Source organism: Panthera leo, chromosome A3, assembly GCF_018350215.1.
Source record: "Panthera leo isolate Ple1 chromosome A3, P.leo_Ple1_pat1.1, whole genome shotgun sequence".
NCBI classification, from domain to species: domain Eukaryota; kingdom Metazoa; phylum Chordata; class Mammalia; order Carnivora; family Felidae; genus Panthera; species Panthera leo.
In genome coordinates, this window is record NC_056681.1 from 39,992,763 (window position 1) to 40,017,900 (window position 25,138).

The 25,138-nt window shown below is 37.8% G+C and overlaps 1 protein-coding gene across 1 annotated transcript in view; it reads left to right on the top strand.

Annotated features, from left to right (window-relative positions):
- MACROD2 (mono-ADP ribosylhydrolase 2) overlaps positions 1-25,138 on the top strand; it is a 2,023,701-nt gene that overhangs the window by 736,284 nt on the left and 1,262,279 nt on the right. Inside the window, exon 5 of the mRNA XM_042931649.1 lies at positions 3,117-3,233. Within this exon, the coding sequence (XP_042787583.1) occupies positions 3,117-3,233 (117 nt within the window). The remainder of the gene's footprint in view (positions 1-3,116; positions 3,234-25,138) is intronic.

Genomic DNA, 25,138 nt, shown 5'->3' on the forward strand with positions numbered 1-25,138 from the left:
CTGAAAAGCAATGCAATATGGTAGTTCAACATGCCACTTGCAGGGACTGAGGTAAGACTATTTGGATTCAGGTCCTGCAGGCAGTGAATTATAATGGGTAAGGGTGTGGTTGCAGCATCAGACAAAACGGAGCTTTTGAATCGCAATGCCAATATTTTGTGATTATTGGAAAGTTACTAACCTCTTCTAAGCTTCTATAAAATGGAGATGATAAAATTAGTATCTACATGGTAAGGTTGTCCTCAGTATAGTGGCTGGCATATAGATGCACTCAAGAAATGTAAGCTGAAGTCATTATTGTTAAATAGCTCTTCAGCCATTCTTTCATTGCCCTAATGCAGTCATGAATGCTGGTATAACATGAAGATTTTGAGAATTAGTTATCTACAAACTGCATTACACTGCAATCTAAATAATGGAGACAATATTTGACAGCATATGATTAAGTACACGAGCAAATCTTATTTTAATTATCCATTTCAAACTAAGTAACTATCTCTTTGCCAAGAAAAAAAGTATTCAATTTAAACTACTTTTCTTGAAGCTCTTGTAAAAAAATGCAAACATAAATTAGGACCTAATTTTCTTCTTAATGGTCTCACCCTCAGTTTCCCATCTCATAATCACTTTTTATATGTTAACATATCTTTCAAGTACATATATGTATGCATGTACCTGTATCTGTATAAGTGTGGGTGTGGCTGTACTATTTATGTACTCTTCTAAACCTGACATTTCACTTAAAAATCTTTCCTAGTTTGAAACTATTTACATATAGAGTTGGCCCATTCTTTTTAATAGCCACATAATCGTGCATCGCATTGATGGAATTTGATTTATCTAACTAGCTCTCTATCTAAGTAGTTCCAAGTTTTCACTATTATAAAGAATTTTGAAAGTTTTTACTTAAGTCTTTTGCAGTTGTGTTAATTATTCCATAGAATAAATTTTTTAAAAATGCTGTGTGAAAGAGTTTGAAGAAAATTTATCAAGCCTTTTTTTTGTAAGAGAAAAGTTGTATGTGTGAGTGTGTGTGTGACTAAGCAGTGAAAGAATGAGCATGTTGAAGATTCTCTGAGTGGTGGAATAAATGGTGGTTTTCTTTCTTTTTTTTAAAAAAAAAATTAATGTTTATTTTTAAGAGAGAGTGAGAGACAGAGTGTGAGCCATGGAGGGGCAGAGAGAGAGGGAGACACAGAACCTGAAACAGGCTCCAGGCTCTGAGCTGTCAGCACAGGGCCTGATGCAGGACTTGAACCCACGCACCGTGAGATCATGACGTGAGCTGAAGTCGGACGCTTAACTGACTGAGCCACGCAGGCACCCCATGGTGGTTTTCATATTCTTCTTGCTTCTCTATATTTCTTATTTTTAAATAAGGAAAGGAGTTATTTTAAAATCTATAAAAGACCCATCCACTAGATGGGTTTAAGATAATTAAATTATTAACTTATAATTAACTAGATAATTAAATAATTACGAGAACTATTAATGAGGCACATAACACTGTCTTAAATGCTATGTGGTGCCTCTCATGCACTATATTATTTAAATTCTATGTACAACCATGTGAGGTAGTGCCATTATCGACACCAATTTCTAAGGAAACTGGGACTTGAGTATCATATGACTGGTAAAGGCAGAGTCCATTTTAACCTTGTTATTCTCATATATTATAGCCCAGAGTAGTCTGGAATCGTTTTGTTGTGAGGGTCCTTGAGCCCAGGTTCATTCTCAGACTCTACATGAATGGTGATGTAGTCAAGCCCAGATGAGCTTGTTTCCCTAGGGGGTCTTCCTCAGCTGAAAGCAATGTCTTCATGCCAGTCCATGGTAGCAGAAGCTACTTGAACATTAGACAAGTTGTCTGCCCCTCACTGATCACCTTTCATCCACTATCTGGCTTCCTTTCAAAATAGAAATAATAGTAATATTAATAATAATAACAATAACAATAATAAGAGGCAATAATCAATTACATGCTGGTGTGTACCGGGGAGGCAGGGGGACTCCTTCTGATCTCTAATATCCTGGTTTATTTTCACATCCCAGGTTACAATGATTCTCTTTCTCTGTCTCCTTATCCTTGTTTAGGAGTCTTACATTTCCTTTCCATGCAAGGGGCCCAATCAATAACAACTAAGAACCCAAGTTTTCAGTTTCCTAATTTATGTGCATATGATCTTTGACCTTTCCATCTGTGTACTTGCCTCTCATCCAGTAGTATAAGATTTTAATTTCCAGCAGCATCAGATTTGTGTTTTCAAAAGGCGAGTTTCACTGTGTAGGCCAGGTGTTGAGGGGGGAGGCTGAGAGGCCAAAGGACTGGTGACGCTTGAGGTTGGTGAAAGTCAGGAAGCTGATCATTTAGCAGAGCTAGGGCAGCAACAGCCGAGGTTCTTGGCTTAGTGCCTGTCAAGTGAGTGAGGGTGACTTTATGGGTGTTTACTAAGACCTAAGGTGCCCTTGCCCATCATCTAGTGCCCTGTCAGATACCCTGCAGACACACAGCTGTATTTGTGTCATGCTTTTGGGGGAGGGGAAACTCGGAGGTCTGGTTCTTTTCCTCACGGCTGTAATTCTACTCTCAGTTTTGAAGTGAGTACAGATGTTTCAGAGTGACGTTCTCACTTTCTTCTTGACCTTTTTTCTTCTATAACCTGTGATATGTCAGAGACAACACTTACCAGCTTGGGAGACAGAATTGTTAGCATTTCTTCCCAATCCTGTGTTTAGTGTCATCAAGTTAATAGTTAGACATTGGACGTGGTGGGGATATTTACACAATTGATAATGGAAAATGGTAAATCAGCGACTCCCCACCCCAAGAGAAACTATTGTTTAATGTTTACCAGCACACTACACGACTTCTATAACCCTTCTACCTCTGCTCACCACACAAATCAAAAACACACACACACACACACACACACGCACACATACACACACACACACAAGAAAACATAGTTTTGAAGGATTGGACATCATAGGTTTCTTCTATGAGACTATGGTGATTTCCAGGAAGAAAAACTGAGCTCCATTTTTCTTTCTATCTCAGGTTGTCCATTTATTTCCAAAAGGATGAAAATGAGCTAACTTCTTTCTCTCTTTCCTAGTGGATGGCTGTATTCACCGAGCAGCTGGCCCCTGTTTACTGGCAGAATGTCGTAACCTGAACGGCTGTGAAACTGGACATGCAAAAATCACATGTGGCTATGACCTGCCGGCAAAATGTGAGTACAGCTCTTTTGAACAGTGTTTCAAAATCAGATGAGCACTCTTACATTGTTTTATTGCTCAAGCGTGTAACTGGAAAGGAAGTGGCAGTGGTGATATTTAATTAAATGTGCTTATATTCAGATTTTGTACTTGGTAATAAAATGTGTTTTCCAAATAGTTCCTCAAATATATATATATATATATATATATATATATATATATGCATATATGTATATATATATATATATATATATATATATATATATATAGTGTGTAAGTGTAGGTGATTGTTGCTCAGATCTTCAACAGCGTGTCTCTGAAACAGAGAAATAAACATGTGAGCAAAATATACATTATAGTATTTAAGTGCCGTGGAGTGACAGCTTCTGGAAATGATGCCAATTTCTTATTCCTTGTTCAGGTTTCTTGATTGTGGATGTGTTTAGAGCAAAGGAGATCAAAGTGATATATTGTGTTTTCAGCTGCCATGTAAAGGCTGATTGGCAATTACAGCCAAGGCATCTGTCACACTTTGCTTTCAGGAAAAGCCAATGGAATGTGGTTGTCAGTGTGAGAATGTATTTGCTCTTTGAATGTGGAATGGTCAAAACTTCCATTATATTTGAATAGAGAGAAGTATTGCATTTGATTGACCTTGTTGCCTAGTCGTTTAGCCAGCTGAGTGGGGTGGTGTAGAATAAAAATACTAAGAGAGAAGCTAGTTAAAGGCACAGATGTTTTAATCACATAATCTTCAGGGCTTGGTCAGTGGAGGTACAGGGTTTCATTGTGTCATTAAGGTGTTCATTGATCTGGAAATTGGGACACCAATTAATTGTTTATTCTATTCATCTACTTCTTATGATACTGCCTGGGTCTGTGAGTACATTTTATGTAAAAATGAAGTGTGGTTTTTGTTGTTGTTGTTGTTTTGCAGTGGAGAAAATGTGACTAAAAAATTATAACACAATCTGTGGGATACTTGGTGGGCTCTATATAGACAGGCTGTGTAAGAATGAATTCCCTACGCATATATGTGAGTGGAGAGGGTGTGTTATTTTTGAAAGATTACTTTAAAGTATGTTTAAATCTGAGGCTTTGTAGTAAATGTAATATATTAAAATGATATTTTTCCTTCATAAACATCATAATACTACTTTCTATATTTCTCACAGTGGGTTCCAGTGAAAGTATAGCAAATGTATACTGTTTAATTTTCCTTCAATGACTTCTCACTTTTCTTTCTTTCTTAGTGTTTTTTACCTTGTGTGAAAGAGTCAAGTCATGTGCCAAATGGCCCCTCACTCCCACTTGGAATGTATATTTATGTCAAATAAAGTCCTTTGGGTACAGTGGTGTTTCAAACAATTCTCCCTCTGAGTCAGAAAATTTGAGTATTTAAGGTGATTTCCCTTTCCAGGATTATGTCTCTGTGTTTACAAATATTGGTCATTTTTTTTTCTTTTTAACACCATACTACCTTTGTGATATAGCTAACTGATACCACCCTGAGAACAAACAGAATATTGATTATTTTCAGACTTGTGTCTGTCCTTAAGCTAAGGACTACGGCCTGGTCTCCTAGTACTTTACTACTTTGTTTCCTATGTATTAAAGCACAAATAAGAAATTCTTTATAACTGAGATTTCTGAAGAGAGATAACCCCAGTATCACTAAATATGACCAAATAAAATGGTGGCTTCAGTGTATGGATTGACATCATGATAATTTTGTCTAATGTGCTTCAGTTTCACATCCTTGTAAGTCATCCAACTTAGTTCAGGGTTATTGAAGACTTGCACAATACCACTGAGGTGTAAAGATCAATACCACCAGTGCTTGTGCTTGAGGAATTTCATGATTGAGTCATATCTCTGAGCTGAGGTGTGGCTTTCCTGGGCATCCCATGCCAACTGAGTCTTTGTGGCACAAGGACTCTAGTTAATGAAAGCCAATCCACAGGGCTTGTACAGAATCTGTGTGAACTGAGGTACTGAAATACTGAGATACTGAGATACTGAGTGACTGGTACACATTCCAGTCACTGTGTGCAGCCCACAGGGCACATCTAGTAAAAAAGTCATTCAGCAGTATAGAAAGTCCCAGTCTGGAATGGCAGTGCCACCTCACGAAAGTTACACACATGGACTACTTGTGAATAAGTCTTGGTATTTCTCCATATTTTAAGAGATTGATGATCTATATTTAAAACATAAAGGAAAAACAAGGAAAGCAATAAGGTGATATGGAAATGAGTAATAATCACTTATATCTGTATGCTATGTTATAGTTTTCCACAGTACTTTCACAAGCCTTTATATTTTAAATTATATTTTATAAACATTATGTGTGTGTTCATTTTCCCTTTTCCTGTCTCTGAAAGATGTTTTTCTTTTCTCATCAATTTGGTTCATCCATTTCAGAATCATTAACAATCCACAGATGTGCTTTTGTAGAGAGAGAATGAAAAGGGAGCTCATTACATACTGTTTGGGTCATTTTCCCCCTCCATATTTAATAATTCCATGACAGTTTGACAGCAGAAACTAGTTCCTATCTGTCCTCTGTGACAGTGGGTTTATCATTATGGGGGTACTAAAGCCATTCATCTAGCCACCAATGATAATATCTTCATGCTTCAGCAATTGTTTGGAAAATGCTATTGTCTAGGTTACAGACAAAGTTGGTAATTTTGGACTGGCCTTTGCTTCCCTTATGCTTGCTAGATTAATTTATTCATAAATGCTTGTATTTGAATTAATCATATTTGTAGTCTAAATTCTGTGACTCATCATAATTTGTGGAAAGATAAGCCTCAGAGATTTAGTTTATTCTTTGTTGTTAGGATGTTTTGGTTTCTTTTGATGTAGAACATCCAATAATTATTTTCAAAAGTAATCTTAAGAGTGCAAAGAATATTGGCCAATATTTCATTAAAGGTGCAAAGAATATTGGCCAATATTTCATTAAAGGTGATTGCTAAAGAAATGACTTAAGAATTCAACTGACTATATATACAATTGGACCTTTTGGGACCTTCTCTTTTACAATATTAGATTCATAATAAAATTTAGTTTCTACAGAGTTATAGAAGCTTGTCAATATGTGGAACCTTTCTATTCAGGATATCATCATTCCACCAAAGTTTCAACTTCATGTGGGAGAAGTTTATTTATTTATCAGAGTCAAGGTTCTAGTGTCAAAATCTATCACAGTGTTTCTTGAATATGTGCTGAATTAATATGAATGAATGGGTGATCAAACGATGAATTGTTTCAGAACTTTTCACCTGGAAAATATCTTTGCAAATGTTGCTCCTACTAATTCTTTCCCTCCTGGAATGCATTCTGCCCAGTGCTGGTAGATTAATATTCCTAAATCCAGAGTCCTTATAATTGTCCATAAGACTCTAGATGATGTGACCCACCCCCCCTTACATCTCTAACATCACCTCCTTCTGTCCCCTTCCTTGCTCATACAGTTTGCTTTGCTGATCTCTAATGCCTTTGCATTAGCATTCCTCTTTCCTGGAATTCTATTCTACATATCTACATGGCTTGCTCCCAACCTACTTCAAATCCTTGCTTAAATGTAACCTAAAGTATCACCCTAACAAACTTGTTTATAATTGCTTTTCTGCCTTATTTATAATTGCTTACCTCTAGTATTTAACCTTCAGATACACAGTATCATTTACTTATTGATTTTGTTTATTGTCTGTCTCTCTCTATGAAAATGAGAGTAGAGATGTTTTTTCTGCATCTTTTTCAGTTATTGCAGTGTCCACACAGGTTAGAAAAATGTTTGACATGCAATAGGGGCTCAAAATCTAATTGTTGCGCAAATAAGTAAAACCTAATTCCACTCCTCTCAAAATCCTTGGATGGGTCTTTCTTTAAACAGACTTGTTAGCCTGATCACCTTTGGCCTTCCATGATTTACTGCCATATCTTGAACTACTTACAACCTTTTACATGATGTGAATTGCTGACAGTGGTCTGCCTGTGCATGGGGCCTGCATTTGGGGCCATCTAGAAAGCTCTTTCTTTGCTCCTTTTCTGTCTTCCAGACAGCTCAAGTATCACTTCTGCCATGAGACAAGTCTTCCCTTATCAACTCAGGTAAAAGTGCCTTCTTTTTTCTTCAAACTCCTGAACTCCTGACTTCCTGAATACTGACTGTTAACACATTGAGGGCATTTTTCACTACTTCTTATTGTTATATATGCAAGCTTTCCACATTTCTTTAATCCCTTGGATGTAATGGATACTAGAGAAACATCTACTAAATTAATTGCTTGTTAAAGGTGGAAGATTGATTGATAATTGGTGATGGGTAAAATGTTAAAGAAAATTTATGTTAATATTCCTGAGAAATGATGCAATCAGTGTCAATTATCCATTGTGATTTTTTAAATCATATTTTAACATACCTCTATTCCAAAGTCTCTTGTCTAAGAATTTTATTTTTAATGGAGCTTCTACTAAAGGTGAACAAATAAAAAAAAGAAACTACATCTACTTTATTTAATGATTTTCAGCCTACCTCACATGTCTATTCTATTCCTTGAGAATGCTTAATTTTTAGGCTTTAAGGCTGAATAATCTTGAATAATAGGTAGGAAAATATTAAAATCTGTGTCTATAAAATGACGGAATCTGTTTCTTTTATCTTTCCATTTAATCTTAGAAGATATCAAAGGGTGATATTAGCATCCAACTCACAGGTTTTTATTAATCGTTTGAAAGGAGACTGTAGGGTGAGAGACCATAGTATTATATGTTTGAACATCATAGAATAATATGAATCAGAATCCTCATTCTATTTCCAGGTGCAAAAATAATCAGATGATGATATCTTAAAAGATACTCTTGACAATAATTAATACTTCTCTTATGCCTTTCATGAAGAAATCATAGTACCTTGAAACATTAGTTCATCAGTCCTTTTGAAATTTCTCTGAGGAAGTGACATGACAAGTTATGGTATTTTCTTTCAACACAGAGAAATTCAGGTACACAGTAGTTAAGTTTGTTGCTCCTAGCAACAAACTATGTCCATTGAGGGGCATGGCAGATAATTCAAGTTATCACCTGAATAGGGTGAGAGTCTATGGCAAGTGTTAGCCAAGACCTGTTGCCTGTATTTTTTTTTTTAATTTTTTAATGTTTATTTATTTTTGAGACAGACAGAGCATGAGTGGGGGAGGGACAGAGAGAGAGGTAACACAGAATCCAAACCAGGCTCCAGGCTCTGAACCATCAGCATGGAGCTTGACGTGGGGCTCAAACCCAAGAACTGTGAGATCATGACCTGAGCTAAAGTCAGATGCTAAACTGACTAAGCCATTCAGGTACCCCCTGTTGCCTGTTTTTGTAAATAAAATGTTATTAGAATGCAGCATTTGTTTACATATTGTCTATAGTTGCTTTCATGTGACTGTGTTGAGTATTAGTAACAGGAACTGTATGTCCAAAAAGCTTGGAACATTTATTATCAGGCTCGTTATAGAAAGTGTTTGCCAATTCTTGGGGCACCTGAGTGGCTCAGTGGGTTAAGCTTAGGTCATGATCTCATGGTTTGTGAGTTCGAGCCTGGTGTTGGGTCTGTGCTGACAGCTCGAAGCCTGGAGCCTGCTTTCCGATTCTGTGTCTCCCTCTCTCTCTGCCCCTCCCTGCTCACTCTCTGTCTCTCTCTCTTAAAAATAAATAAACATTAAAAAAATTAAAAAAGAAAATAAAGTGATTGCCAATTCCTGATCTTGGAAATGTCTATTTTTTATGAAGGAGGCAGCTGAGATTGAGAGAGGTTAAATATTTGTTGAATTTTATTGAATGTATGTGATTTAGAGCCCTATTGGCAAAAGTGGTACTAAAATACCTGCCGTCTATTTCTCGGGACAGCTCTTGCTTCTGTTGCCTCAATAGAACATCGCCTTGGGAGGATGATCTGAAGCTTTTTAAATCTTTCAAATTATAAGGCCACCTTGAAAAAAAAAATCCTTGAAAAAAATGGTCATTTTTCTCAGTAGGGCCAGAACTGGAAAGTGAATAAGTCAAGTCTCTGAAGGGAGAGTTAATTCAAACCACCGAAGTATTTGGCAATAAATCTTTATTCCTTGCTTCTTCCAGTGGTGTTAGCTAATGTGCTGAAAGGGAACCTATAGTCCTGAGTAAATTCAGTTTCTAGAGTAGGTAACTCATAAGATGGGTCTGAATTAGTCTTCTGCAATGCATGACCAGATTTCAGCCATCATGGGCTCCGTCAGCAGGTGTCTGATTGTGAAGGCAGTGGAGTGGGCATGCTATCAAGAATATGACTCTACCAGGCTTTGATGGAGATCTGAGGGCCCTCATGAGCCCTTTCCATAATTAAATGACTTATATTACATAAAGAGAAAAATAGCTTTTGAAGAACATAAAACCATCTTCCTTCCTGAAGAGAGATGTGAGGTTGTTCCTCCTAAAACCAACTCCGATTGGCTCATTTTCCTGAAGTGCTTTAGGAATTTAATTACTATTTGAATCTATTTCTTCATAATTACCACCCCTTTCATTTATATTAAGCAGTTTTATACATTTATCTCCTTAGTGATCCTTATGATGAATGTGGAAGTGAAAAGGGCAGAAAGACTGTAAAATTCAGAGTAGTGGTTCTCAAAATGCTCTCCTGAAACAGCAGCAGCACCTGGGATTTGTTAGAGATGCAAATTGTTTTGCCCCACCCCAACTTTGTGGTTTAACAAGCTCTGGGGTGACTTTGATACAAACTCAAGTGTGAGGATCATTGACTTATACAGTGGTGGAATCCTGAGCAGTACCCTTGACTTTTTTTCTTTTTTAATGTTTATTTAAGTATTGAGAGAAAAAGAGCTTGTGCCTGCATGTGCATTGGGGAGGGGCAGAGAGAGAAGGAGAGAGAGAATCCTAAGCAGACTCCACACTGTCAGCACTGAGCCCCGACAGGAACATGAGCTCATGACCTGATCTGAAATCAACAGTCAGACACTTAACCAACGGAGCCATCCAGGTGCCCCAGAACTGTTGCCTTTTGATTCCCTACCCTGGACCCCTTTCACTACACAGCACAGGCATCCTTTTGGGTTGCAGATTAGGGCTGTCTTTGAAGAGAACTCAGACATGTTCCCAGTTAGTATTTACTTGTTTATTGCCTGCCTTCTCAAACAGAATTAACAGTTTAAAGAGAAAGAAGTCGTATCAGTCTCATTTACCACTGGTATCCTTACTATCTGACTTAGTATCCAGAACCTAGTTCATGGCTTTTGATACGAATTCACTGGAGGAGTTAAAGCATTGTCTTTGTGATAGTCATAGCTGCCACTGCAGGAAACCAACCAAGAAGACACTCAAGATAGGATTACATGATTCCAGAAGTTTGCAGAGCCAGTGCTGCTACCATCGCAGCATCTGTGTTATCCTATCACCAGACATGCAGCTTGCTCAAAGACCCTAGCAGTGCAAGCACGTACAGAGGGGCCAAATTTGCTCAACTTGTCCACATGGCACACCAATAACCTCCACTTCGAACACTTTATTTCAGTTTCTTTTTTTTTCTTTTTTTTAACCCATTGTAATAACATATATTCCGTCTCCAAGTGGCTTTGTGATGAAATAACTAAAATACTCTAATAGTAAATGGTGTCTTTTAAAAATAACTACATTTTGGAAGCAGCTAGTATTTACATTGTTGTATTACTGACCAAGTGTAGAATAAACGCCTATGCTTGGCTTTCATTAGTTGACATCTTAGCAGGCCTTCAGAGGACACTGCCTATACCTCCTATTTCCTATGTGATCAATAGGAAATAACAGTGTAAATCAATTCTGGGTAATAATGTAAATGAGCTCTCGAAGGCAGTTCCTGCTGTGAAATAAGTAGTTAGCTGTGACACTGGCATTAACCGCAGTGGGGGTAATCAGCCTTTGGATATGTTTAATCAGAGTTATCAGCTAAGATTAAAAAGAGAGCCACTGTTGTGCAGGGATAATCATTTTCAGGATTTAAAAGATGAATATTTGAAGGTGTTCTTATAAATTAAAGCCATCAGAATTGCTTTGAGTAATTTGGGATGCTTTGAGGTCAGGCACAAGCAAACAGGAAAGGTTAATCTCAGAGCCACAGTAGTTAATGTGTAGGAATTGCAGAATACACTTATTGAAATACATAGTGAATGCTGAATTAACTGAAGATTTTCCCCCATTGCTTAGATGTTCCTTGTGCTATTATTAACATGTATGATTTGATTAAAAAGTGGGCAACACATAAAAGTTTTTAAATTTATTAATTATCCTTACAATTAATTATCAATCCCAAATATTAAATATTACACTACATTATGGTTTGATTAGAGGTGTTTCCAGTTGAAAATATTGATGAAACTAAGTTCTTCACTAGAATTAAAGAGTGATTCTGGGTCAAGAAAAGTAAGCCTCAAGGTAGAAAATCTGAAGACAGGTCTTGAATCCAGGATATTCTAATTGGTAAAGTCCCTTAACCTCTGATCTGAGTTTGCTCATCTGTAATTATCTGGGGGTAGTAATATCTACCTTGAGTGAGTTTGTTAATATGCAGAACCACTTTTTAATAGGGTAAGACATAAGTATATGGTTCTATAATTACTTGTAAAAAACTTAGCACATCTCATTTACTTGTACTACCACTGTTCACTGAGTATCTACTCTGAGCTAGAGTGCTCTTCTGGAAGGTATAAAAACTATAGTGAAAGGACAGCTAAGCTGAGGTTTGAGTACTTTTAGATCTTAGGTTCTTAGCACAGAGAGGCAGATAATAAACACATTCACATAAGAGAATTTACACATTCAATCTCAGATCATGATAAGGGATATGAGGAAAATAAAAAGTGGCAATAGAATGGAGGGTGGAGGGAAAGGGCTACTTTTCCCATGGTGGTCAGGGAACACTGCCCCAAGGAGATGGCATTGGAGCTAAGAGCCATATGCTTTCTAGGAGAAATTCATTGCAGGCAAAGTGAAAGTAGTTTACTGTAGGGTTAAAAAAATTCCCATTGGGTAACCGGGTGGTTACCTTGATTTTGGCTAAGGTCATGATCCCAGGGTTGTGGGATCATGCCCTGCATTGCGCTCTGCACTGAGTATGGAGCTTGCTTAAGATTCTCTTTCTCCCTTTCTTTCTGCCCCTTCCCTGATCTCTCTCTCTCTTTCCCTCTCTCTTTCTCCCTCTCTCTAAAATGAAAAAATAAAATAAAAAGCTCACCTTGCCTGATGTCTAAAATAAGATAGTCTGTAACTTTTTCAAGTGTTCTTCCTTGGTATAGATATTATATTTCAGTTTTTACAAGTGCATAATTTTAATATATAGTCTAGGTTGTTGAGGTAACAGAGGTAATGCTGTTGCTGCTGCTGCTGGAGTTGACAGGAATTTTAATGATAATCTAATCTCACCTCCTAATTGTAAAGTTAAGGAAATTGAGACCCTGAAAGATCATTTAATTTTTATTTTTTATTTAACCATGTGATAAGGGACAGAGCCAAGAGTAGAGTCTGGGTATCCTGACTCACAGTATAGGGCTCTGTCTGCTAAAGCATACTGCCTCTCCTAGTCTCTTAGATAATACTAACCCTCCTCTAGAAGTACTGTGAGAATTTAGTCAACTATTAAGTGAGATGATGTATGTGAGCATGCTTTTGAAATAACAATTTCTTATTTTATATGCAGTTTATTAATAGTCATTTTAGATGAGTTACATATACATTAATTGTGACATCATGAGGTCTACTAGTAAAGTTTATGACAATCATCCACCTGAACATATGCAGCAGTGACTGGTGTTTGAGGAAATATGGAAGTCATGGACAGGAATTAAGAAAAAAATTGTATGACATCCTTAAGACTCAGACATTTGCTCCTGCTTCCTTACAGTATCTTGTTGTTGGAGGAAAGGGAAAGTCTTCAGAAGTCATTTTGAGAAACTTCAGAGGACAACTTTATTGGTTTTACAAGTTCTTTGGTATTTCTACCCTGGAGAGGTAGAGGTTAATTTCCCTCCCCTTGTATGTGGCTTGAACTTAATGACTCATTTCTACTGAATAGAATATGTCAAAAAAATGGGAATTATTGAGATTAGGTTATGAAAAGACTATGGCTTCCATCTTTACCTCTCTCTCTCTCTCTCTCTCTCTCTCTCTCTCTCTCTCTCTCTTCCTCTCTTCTCTCTCAAATCACTCTATTAGTTTCCTAGGGCTGCCATAACAAAATACCACAGGTTTGATGGCTTACAACAGCACTTTACTCTCTCATAGTTCTTAAATCTAGGTGTTGGCAGGACTCTACTCCTTCTGAAGACTCTAGGGAGAAATCTAATTATTGCCTCCATTTTTACATGGCCATCCTCCCTATGTCTCTCTCTGTGTTTCTTCTTTTTCTTCTCTTATGAGGATACTTGTCACTAGGCCTACCCTATATAGATATTGATATAGATAGATATAGAGATAGAGATAGAGATAGAGATAGAGATAGAGATAGAGATAGATACAGAAATAGATTAGGGCAAAGAGAACCCATAATCAGCTTAATAAAGAAACGTTGGGAGAGGGGCACCTGGGTGTTTCAGTCGGTTAAGTGTCTGACTTCAGCTCAGGTCATAATCTCATGGTTTGTGGGTTCGAGCCCTGCATTGGACTCTGCTCTGACAGCTCGGAGCCTGGAGCCTGTTTCACATTCTGTGTGTCTCTCTCTGCCCCTCGCCCACTTGTGTGCTCTCTCTCTTTCTCTCTCTCTCTCTCCCTAATAAATAAATAAATATTTTTTTAAAACTTTTTTTTTTTTTTTAAAGAACCATTGGGAGAAAAACAACACAAACCACAACACACAGCTGGGTATTGATATTTACCGGATATTCCTTAAGTGTCTTTAGTCTTTGCACTTGCTACTTACATGCTCTTTATTGTTAGGAATCACTGTTTTAATTTTCAGGGGAAAATAAATTCAGCCTTTCTCCTGTGTGGAAGCTGCGAGCTAAGTGAAGCATAGGTAGCTTCCTATTTACATTTATGGCAGTGCCCTTCTAAATCTGTTTGCTGTACTGGGTGGTATGTTTCCTATTAGCTCCTTCATTTGTCAGAACTACTGAGAGTTTGCACCATTTCTAATCACACACTATTTGTGAAATCCCTAATAATTTCCTAAGGTCTTCTGAAACTTTCCTTTTCCTACCTGTGACATTTTGAGGAAAGATTTATTCCCCTTCTATGTTTATTCTGCTTAGTGAAGATCATCAGAGACAACTTTAACTGTATTTTTGCAAATTTTCTTTCAAATTTTGTCTGTATTGTATTTAGAATGTAGGTGCCCATTTGAAAGTCTGCAGAATTCAAAGGGCTAACTTAGCATTCCCTTACATTTACACTCAGGTTTTGCCTTCTTACATTAGGGCACACGATGACAAACTTGTCTCTCCTTACACAGCCAGATGATTTTGTTTCTGTTTTAACATTACTGCTATACTTGGGTGTGTCTGATGCATACACATGCACATGTCATTTTCCATGCATCCCATTAGAAGTATATTCTCATTATGCTGAACACAGGTTTTCTTCTGCATTATCATGTTTTATGAGAAAGGAATTTAGGGATTTTTTTTCAATCTGTGGAACTGTTTGGAAAGCATTCTGGCAGAGTTTACATTTGTGGGTGGATTAATGGAACTGGGGTAGAGAGTCTGAGGGGATCTCCCAAGAACTCCCAGAGGGCAGGCAGAGGAAAGGTAACTGCTGTGCTGGACAGGCTAGCAGGACTGGCCCCTTCTCCTCCACGCATCCAGGACATATCTTACCTATTGTTATAAAATTAACAAAAGTTATGGGCTCCTGGGTGGCTCACTCAGTTGAGCGTCCGACTTTTGCTCAGGTCATGATCTCATGGTTAGTGGATTCTAGCCCTGCCTTGGGCTCTCTGCTGCCAGTGTGGAGCCCACTTCAGATCCTCTCTTCTCTCTCTGCCCCTTCCCCCATTCATGCTCTCTCCCTCTCAAAAGTAAATAAACATTAAAAAAAAGTTTAAGTAAAAAATAAATTATGAAAAGTTATTTTGATTATTGTCCTCCTAATAATATCCAGTGCCTGAATAGTTGAGTGGATTCCAAGACTAATGAGAGATTGAGAAACCCCACATCAAAGTATATCCATAAAAGACAGTCAGGGCTCTGTATGTAGAGTATTGCATGGATTCATGTAGCACCTAGAAGGAGGTGAAGTTTAGAGAACTACACATCATAGAAGGGTTAATATTTCAAACATTTCCTTACATTTTCTGTTGTCTCCAAAGCAGTGTTTCTCCATATACCAAATTAACTGGTTGTCATGGGCACCAAACCTGTTACCTTAAACACAATATCACACTCCAGGCAACATCCTATTGTTTCTGCCTATTTTGAGATTAACCATCACATAGCATTTTTTTCCCTCTTGTTTTCATTTTTCTTTTACCACTCCATTCAGATGATGATGAAATCAGTATTTCAAAGCCTGTATGTGAGATGTTTCTATTTATTGTTCACTATGGTATAATAGTAACTTTTTATTCATCGCTATCCTTGAGGACATACATTTGGGGACAACGGAGCTTTTATAAGAGTCTCACAATTACAACAAAGCTGAAAAATATCTAGAAGTCACTATTTTAGCAAATGAGCCAGTTTCTCCCATTAAGGACTAGGCTATACAAGCCTAGTATAAGACTGTATACTTTGCATTTAACAATCTGTCTGGCACACAGTAGGTAGTGATAAGTGTTTCATTCATTCAGAAAACACTGATTGTTTCCTAAGATATGTGCCAGGTGTTTCCTTATCTTTTAGAAAAGAATGATATACAAAACAAATAGGGACTTCACACTCTTAGAACTGAGTTGAGCTGAGCTCAAGTGATTCAAGAGACTTGCTCAAGACCACACAGTTATTTAAATGATAAAACCTTGCCAAGAATCCAAATTGTCAGATTTTTAGTCTATGGTTCTTTCTTCTTTTTCATGGAGATTTTATTTGGGGGAATCTAATAATGAGAAGATCTGATGGTGATGAAAGGGTGGGCCTACGCCTGCCGACTCCATCTTGTTCTGTGTTCTTCACCTTGACCATGCCTCCTCCCCTTGAGTAACCTCCCGCTCACCTGCCTAACAGGACTCCGACCCTTCCCCAGCCAATGGGCTGAGGCCACAGCCATTACCTCACCAACTGCCCCTAGGCCCCAATAAAACCTTTGTCCTTTTGAAACTGTCTCTCTCTCCAGTATCTCACCGCTGCGTCGGTGCAGGTAGGGGATTGAGCTCGAGCTAGCTCGGATAAAGGCTCTTTTGCTTTTGCATCGGACTCGGCTCCCTGGTGGTCTTTGGGGATCACGAATTCTGGGCATAACAGTGATGGCCTTCTTGTCTTATGTTTCCTTGGGATTTTCCTAGTCAGTGACCATTGGACATGATCAGTGGATTCTGATACATTTGTACCTGGGATGGGGAGAAGGGACATGATCTAGTATAGTAATGTCTAGTAAATAAATAAATATGTTTTAATGTTACTCCTATACTTGGGTATGTCATATGCTCAAGTCTCTCTCAGTCTAGTATAGAAAATGATTTTGGAAATCATAATTCTAACTTGGCATGGGGGGCCACAGGGCTTTTTTGACTGGGAGCTGGTATAACAGCTGCCTGACATTTTCAGTGATACAGTTTCTTTTCTTTCCCCCCATCAGTTTTTATTGTAAATTCCAGTTAGTTAGCCTACAATGTAATATTAGTTTCAGGTGTAGAATTGAGCAGTTCAACACTTAACATACAATACCCAGTGCTAATCACAACTAGTGCCCTCCTTACTCCCCATCAGTGATAATGACATGCAGACCACATCCCTGTAATCTCTTTGAAAGAATTTTAGGTTTCACATTATTTAAGGATAAGATAGGCAGTGATTTGTAATCATTCATTTTAATAATTATTCATTATTTTATATCCACATGTTTTAGGAAGAAAAACTTTTGAATCTCTAGTTCCTAAATCAGAATGTTAAACATTCATTGTTACACAATATGGAAACTAAGCATAGATTAATTCATTATTTGTGGTTTATTCTGTTTATTTGCCTTAGCAGCACCTTTTAAAAATAAAATTGACACATATCTGTGAGAGCATCTGTACTGAGTTATGTTTCCCAGACATAAAATACATGGATGGAGTTCTGATGGAATCCTTGTCTTACTGTGTGGTGTTATGGCCTCTGTCCTCTTTTGTTCCTTTCACTCTGCTTTGTTTGTTTTGTTTTGTTTCTTTAGTGCTTTTAACTGCCTCTCAAATTTTGTTAAACTATTTGATTGATTGATTGAATGATTGACTGACTGACTTGGGGCATAATCCATTTTGAAGATAGAATTTAGAACTTCCTGAAGTCAGAATCACTTGACTTGAAAATTTAAATGCGTATCCTTCCTGTGTGGAAATTTCTTTCCATTGATGTCCACATTTCATAATATGGTTAAGAACATGGACTTTGAAGCCTCAACATTCTGGGCTCAAATTCAGGCTCTGGATATGGGCAAGTTATGGAACCTCTGTGCCTCTCTGTTGCAAACTGGAAATAAGAAGAGCTCCACCCTCGCGTAAATGTTGATGATTACGAGTTAATGTCAGTGTAGCATTATTATAATATAGAGTGCTGCCTGCCTCCAAGTAAATGCTGTAGAGGTTAGCTGTTTTTTTAGTAAGGTCATTCTAACCATTTTATCTAAGATGGTCATTCTAACCATATTATCCATCACTTTCTGTCCCCTTGCCCTGCTTTAGTTGATATCACAGCCCTTATCATCACTTGAGATTATTTTATGTATTTATTGGTTTATTTGTTAAATGCTTATATCCTGTACTAGAATGTAATTTTCATGAAAGCAGGGACTTGGTTCACTGTATCTCTAGATCTTAGAAAGGTATTCAAAACCATTTCTGAATGAACAAATATATGTGAACAGGAAACTTTAATTATGTATAATTATTAGCTGAGTTACTAACAGGATGAGCCTAAGAGTACATTTAGTTTCATGCTGTGTTCATTTGGCTCTTCCAGTAAATTGGGTAATAGTTATGAATAAGCCAGGAAAATAGCACCAATGTATGAGAAGGTCAAGACCACATTTGACATTTGACATATCTACCAAGAATGTTCTAGGTGTATTACACATCTTTTTCCTATTTTTCAAAACTCCGTAGTTTAAGTAGTGTGTCAGGATGAAGTAACAGAGAAGAAGAACATTAATGGCCTGGGAACCATGTCCTGGCTTGCCTAACTAAACCCAATGGGTAGATAGTGAGGTCCTTTTCCATTGATTTACAGTCTGTATTCAAAGGTGATTTCCAAGCTCAACTTACTGTTAAACCTCATTAAAATAAAGTGATAATTTTATGGGTTTGAAATGTGCTATGACTGAGTTTCTGATTGGGACCACTAGCCCCAGAGCTTACAACTTTCATGTAAATGTGTTAAGAGGGGAAATATTGATGTGTGTTTTCTCTGTGTTCAAACTGCTCATACTTTATGGGAAATAATAAAGCTTTACAACTTGTTCTTCACAAATAGGATGTGAGGGACTTGCAGCAACAGGAAGAATCTATTATTTTGTGTCAGAGTGATTGGGGCCATCTTCTGTTTTATGGACTCCCAGAGCTAATTGTTGCTTGGGGTAGAGAAGAAAATAGCATGACAGTTCTTTGAGAATATTAATTTGGTATAAATAGAATTTCCTTTTATTATAAGGAAGATAATTATCTGACCAGTAGGCAGTGTAGCAGCATTCTCTGTTAACCCCAATTTTACCAGATGGAGTGAAGGCACAACCCTTCCCATCAGGACTTCAGGACTTCTGACATAAACGGCTTTAAAATATAGTTACAGTTTCCAGCTGAGAAATCATCCCTGCTTCTTGTCTTTTAGCTGCAGCCGTGGTCCAGAGACCACAGGTAGGGGAAGAAAAAAGAAAAGAAAAGAAAAAAGAAAAGAAAAGAAAGAAAAGAAAAAAGGAAAGAAAAGAAAAAAGAAAAGAAAAGAAGAAAAGAAATAAGGTTGAGGTGATGTGGAGGAAGGAGAAAATGTAGTCATACTAGTATCCTTCATGCCTTGGCAAGAATTACAGTCACAGACATCCTCCTCCACCTCCACTTGCAGAATTGGAAGACTATCTGGTGGGGCCACTCCTTTAGCCCCACTCATATTGAATGTAAGCATGTACTTGTGAAGGCATTTAAGCCCAGCCCTTCATGTCTTTGTATCTATTTTAGATATGGATATTATAGTCTGTAAAGCATGATCCTTGGTCCGAAGAAATGTGACTCAATGGTCCAAATTGGTGCACTGTCTACTGTTCCAGTTCTTTCTAGTACTCTGAGTATTGTATCTACCACTGGCTAAGCAAAACCCAGTCTCAAGTTAGTGTCTCCTTCTCTGAAGACTATTTGTAGCCCCCAAGGGCTACCTAGTCTCACTTGCCAGCTCTGCTCAGCGCCTTCCCCTACGGAATCTACCATATAGCCTGCAGTGTCTGTCTCTTTTGTTGGCAGATAGAATAATTCTTATTGGAATTTTGTGCCTCAGAGAGTGAGGCAATATGTCTAAATTCATCCCATCTCTGCATTGCTGCAGGTACCTCTTTATTCACTCATTTCATGGAGCCATGTGGACACTTTAAGCGAGTGTACAGGGGTATCTGTTTGTCAATTCCAGTCACCCTCTGAACCTGGAGGGGTTTCCTCAGATGGGCATTGATGTGTCCCATATTAATGCATCCTTCAAATTTCTGTAGTGATTACCACAAGGCAGTGCCCCATATGGGCATCACTTTAATAGGTCAAGTTTCCATTGCCCTCCTGCCTGACCATATGGCCAGGCCATTGGCTATTGTGCATTAGTTGGTAAAAACAGAAACATAGGAGCTTTTTATCATAAAGCAGTATGTGATTAAGCTCACCAAACTGATTTGTTTTTACCTTCTTCTATCAGAGTGGTTGCCTTCCAAACAGAATATTGTCCATTCACCTTGGAACTGCTGTCCACAAATTAAACAGATTTTTGTTAGTTGGTTAAGAGCTGTTTATAGGGCACTGTTCAAATGATGATAGAATCTGGCAGCTCTTCATGCAGATCTGAAGTTAATCTTAGGGGAAAGGAGGCTCCCTACTCATGAATATCTTCCCCTTGCATTCCTCTTGTAGCACAATCCCTATAAACCATTTCTATTTTATTAGAGAACTCTTCTGGGCACTGCCCTCCGCATTAGAGTATTTCTCTAACATTACCCAACACGTTATGTGTATTTCAGACTTCCAAGATTATTTTATGTCCTTCACTTATAGAGGTAATTTCAATTAATGTCTAATAGCAAGCTAGTAATTTTCCCTCAAAGGGAAATTCTGTAGTCTGAAGTCCCACAGCTGTCTCTGGAAGGGATTCACTAGCTTTTTCCATAAGCTCCATTCCACACTCCACATTGTGATATTTTATAGAAAATTTGTCTTTATCAGCACTCTAAGTTCTATTCTACACTGTGTGGGCCTGGGCAATCTTACCCATTCCCATTTAGTAGGTCTGATTAATACTGCTTGAAGAACAGATTTATATACCTTCTCTTTCATAATACCAGGTTGGAGAAAACATTTCCTAGACAGATACAGTGTCTAGCCCCATAATATATTCAGGTAATAAACACACAATTACTTCATATGAAGCCTGTTCAAACATACCAGTTTTCCTCCACACTCTCACCTTAATCCCATCTAACCTTACATTTCTTTTTTTTTTTTTAATTTTTTAAAATGTTTATTTATTTTTGAGAGAGAAAGAGAGCATGAGCAGCGGTGAAACAGAAAGAGAGGGAGACACAGAATCCAAAGCAGACTCCAGGCTCTGAGCTGTCAGCAGAGAGCCTGATGCAGGGCTTGAACTCAGGAACTGTGAGATCATGACCTGAGCCGAAGTCGGATGCTTAACCGACTGAGCCACCCAGGTGCCCCATCTAACCTTACATTTCTAATTGTAGCCTCCAATGGGGCTTCATTAACAGGTTTTGGTTTTACAGTACTAGGTATGGGGAGTGTTCCTCAGGCAGACATCATATCCATTCCCATAAAACATTCGGGTCAAGGCACAACCTCTTCACATAAAGCCTGTTTAAATAATCTAACTTTCATAATCCTATCCTTTACATTTTTTCCATTTTCTATTTTCTAAATCTAATCTAACTGTAGTTCATTTCCAGTCTTTGCCAGTGGGTTTTGGTACCATACTTCTTGTGGCTTTCCTATATTGGAATCCCAGGAACTTCTTTTCACCCTCTGACCATTTTACCCACTCATATATGTAAGGCTTTGGGTCCCCAGTAAAGGGTTGAGATGGAGGACCTCACCTTTTTATCAATCTTATCTTGAGTAATCTGCTTGCTGCTGCCCTGTGCCATTCCAGGTCTGATTTTCCATTGCTATCGTTGCCTTCTGGCTTTTAAAATTCCTCCAAATTAGAATATATAGACTTGTTTGGGGCCTTTTAATGTTGGAGGACCATCTGGGAGCCCCTTTGCTCTATCCATCCTTTAATAGTGCTTTATTAAGGCCTTTGTTTCAATCTCATCAATGTCCATGTTATTCACTCCTTTTCTTTATTACCATATAAAGATTTCCACCCTGATGGGATTCTACTCTTCAGTCTATATTCACCCCATTTCTTAACAATTTAAAAAATTTCTATCATGCTAGGAGAAGTCCCTTGACTCTTCCCTCTGCCTCTGTGCATTCTTTTGTTGATTAATCTAGTATTAGCATCTGTCAGACTTATGAGGGGAAGCTGAGACAGCAAATTTGATAAGGCTTCTCAAACTGTTGCATGATATTATAGCAGTAAGGTTACAGTGGATGTTGATGCAAAAGATCCCCCTGTAACACCAGAATTTACTATGACCTGGGTAATGGGCATATTCAGTGGACGGGTATCCCAACTGTCATAAAGCCAACCCCATATGGCTTATATATGAAGCGTATAAACCATTTCATCTGGAGTGCACCACATGGTATTTATAAGGGGAGTTGGACAGTCCCCCTTCTCCGAGTCGACAGATCTTACAGTAGATTTCATCCAGTATATCATGCTGGCTTTCACCTTGGGTGTAACTCATGGTGTGTCTGGATCATATATAGCCACCTGTGAGTGTTCTGCAGTGAGCTGTGAGTCCTGTATCAACCTAAACATGTTCTTCCACCCTGTAGCATTCAAAACCAAAACAGTTCCCCTAAATTACTCATTTTCACAACCTATTTTAGTAGAGATTCTTCATGGAGCTGCTGATATAGATCCACAAAATTAGGTAACTCCTTCACAGAATGCCCTCTGGTTTCAGTAGTTTCTTGGTTTTGCCATCTTCCCCACCCCCAACACTGACTACCTTCTCAGTAACCAGAGATACTTTTTGTTGTCCTGGTGTAATTTTTCCTTTGTAGGCAGCTTTTTAAAAAAAAATCTTAAAACAATTTATTATTTATTTATGTATTTAATTTATTTTTTTTAAATATTAAATTTATTGTCAAATTTGTTTCCATACAACACCCAGTGCTCATCCCAACAGGTTCCCTCCTCAATACCCATCACCCACCTTTGTAGGCAGCTTTGATGCTAGCAGCCTTCTCACTGATCAGCTAGAAATTGATGGTTCTCATGACCCTTTCCTCAGGTTTGATAATTTGCACAGAACTCGGGGACACACTTGCATCTATTATTATTGGTTTATTAGAAAGGATACAATTCAGGAACAGTCAAATGGACGAAATTTAGAGGGCAAGATATGGGGTGCATGGAGCTTCCGTGCTTCTCTGGGCATGCTGCCCTCCCAGCACCCAATATGGTCCATGGGGAAGTATTCCAAAGCCTTTTGTTTAGAGGTTCATTATGTAGGCATGCTTGACTAAATCATTGGCCATTGGTAATTAACTTGATCTCCAGCCCCTCTTTCCTCCCTAGAATTCAGAGGATGGAGCTGAATGTTTTTAATGCTCTAATCACATGGTTCCTCCTATCCTGATGCTATCTAAACATCACCTCATAAGTATAAACTCAGGTATGGTTAAAAGGGCCTTATTATGGATAACAGATGTTTCTATCACCTATATCACTAGGAAATTCCAGGGGTTTTAGAAGGTGTTAGGAACCAGAGACAAATACCAAATATATATACTTATTATTGTATTATAGTCATTAGTCCCACAACTTAACTGTATTTATGCAGAAATATGCTTAAGTATACATGCTAATAATATGTATCCTGGTACCAACCTGAAAACTAATTTCTTTCCCACAAGGATCTGGTTTTACCACAAAACTTTAAATCTGGACGTTGGGGTTATCTTATTCTTACATTAAAAGAACATTATGGGCATTCTTTGAGAGATGAGAGTTAATCATGACTTTTGTGTGCATGATATATACTCATACACTACGGTTTGAGGAAAATTCATTTTTAGTATCTCATATTCATGTAAAGGTCCTAGGTGCTATTTTTAAACAAGGTGTCATATAGTATTAAATTACAAGATCTTATATACTTAGTTTTATAGAACTATTTCAAAAATTTAAATAATGGAACTTTTAGATTTAGATAGTTAAATATCTAGTATAAGGCAAAACAAAAGCATCATTTGTAAAGCTAAATATCACTCAACTATTCAGTTATTCTTTGTTGTAGATGGGTAAGCTTGTTCTTTTACAGTTAGACCATATGGTGTTCATTTATTTTTCTGTGATAGATGTGCCAGATAGCCAAAACCTTTGCTTAGTACCCTAGGGGAAAGGGGATCTGTGACATGTGTATTTATTTTATGCCATTCCATCCACGTTGTACAAAATACATTTAAATAGGGGAACTAAATTGCTTACAGTAGTAAAATACATTTCCCTCAGTGAATGTTGGTACTTTTCGATGCATGCTGATTTGAGTTCTGACACAGTCATAATCTACATACCAAACATATGCATTTAGCTTTCAAAACAGAAACTGGCACTGGGGGAGCTAGGGAAGTGAGCTAGTTTGCCAAAGCAATCTCTCCTTCTTCCTCTTTGGAGAAAGGGTTTATCATTCATGGCCTAGGTTCTCTTGTCTTAAACTTCAGAGTGGACTTTCCAATTAATAAAAATATATTCCATAGCATGGCAAAAATTTGAGACTCTGACTCATCTGTCTCGCTTGCCTTCTATGAGAGAATGTGGTCATGAGGTCCACCGTTTAAAATATGGGCAATAAATCTTTGGAAACATCGATGTTTAAAAATGTACAAAATGTGGGGCACCTGGGTGGCTCAATTGGTTAAGCATCTGACTTTGGCATAGGTCATTATCTCATGGTTTGTGGGTTTGAGCCCCATGTGGGGCTCTGTGCTGACAGCTCAGCTTTTGCTGAGAGTCTGCTTTGCTCTGTGTCTGTCTCTGTCTCTGTCTTTGTCTCTCTCTCTGCCCCTCTGTGTGTGTGTGTCTCTCTCTCTCTCTGCCCCTCCCCTGCTCATGCTCTGTCTCTGTCTCTCTCTCAGAAATAAATAAACATTAAAAAATGTACAAGATATAAGTAGAAAACAGTGTCGTTAGATTTTACCTTTGCACCAGATGAACAAAACAAAATGTATATAAATAATGATTTCTGTAGCCTCAGAGCATTCAGGTTTCTCTTCTACCAGTTGTATATTGGTATGCCCCTGGTATTTATATATATTTTGTAGATACTTTCCACCTATGACTCTCTGATATTTCACATGTATGGCTTACATGATTATTCACCTCTTTCATTCTATCTTGATTAAGTCTAAGCTAAAGGCTTTTTAAGGTTTTATATATTCTCCTTGTCAACTTGTGAG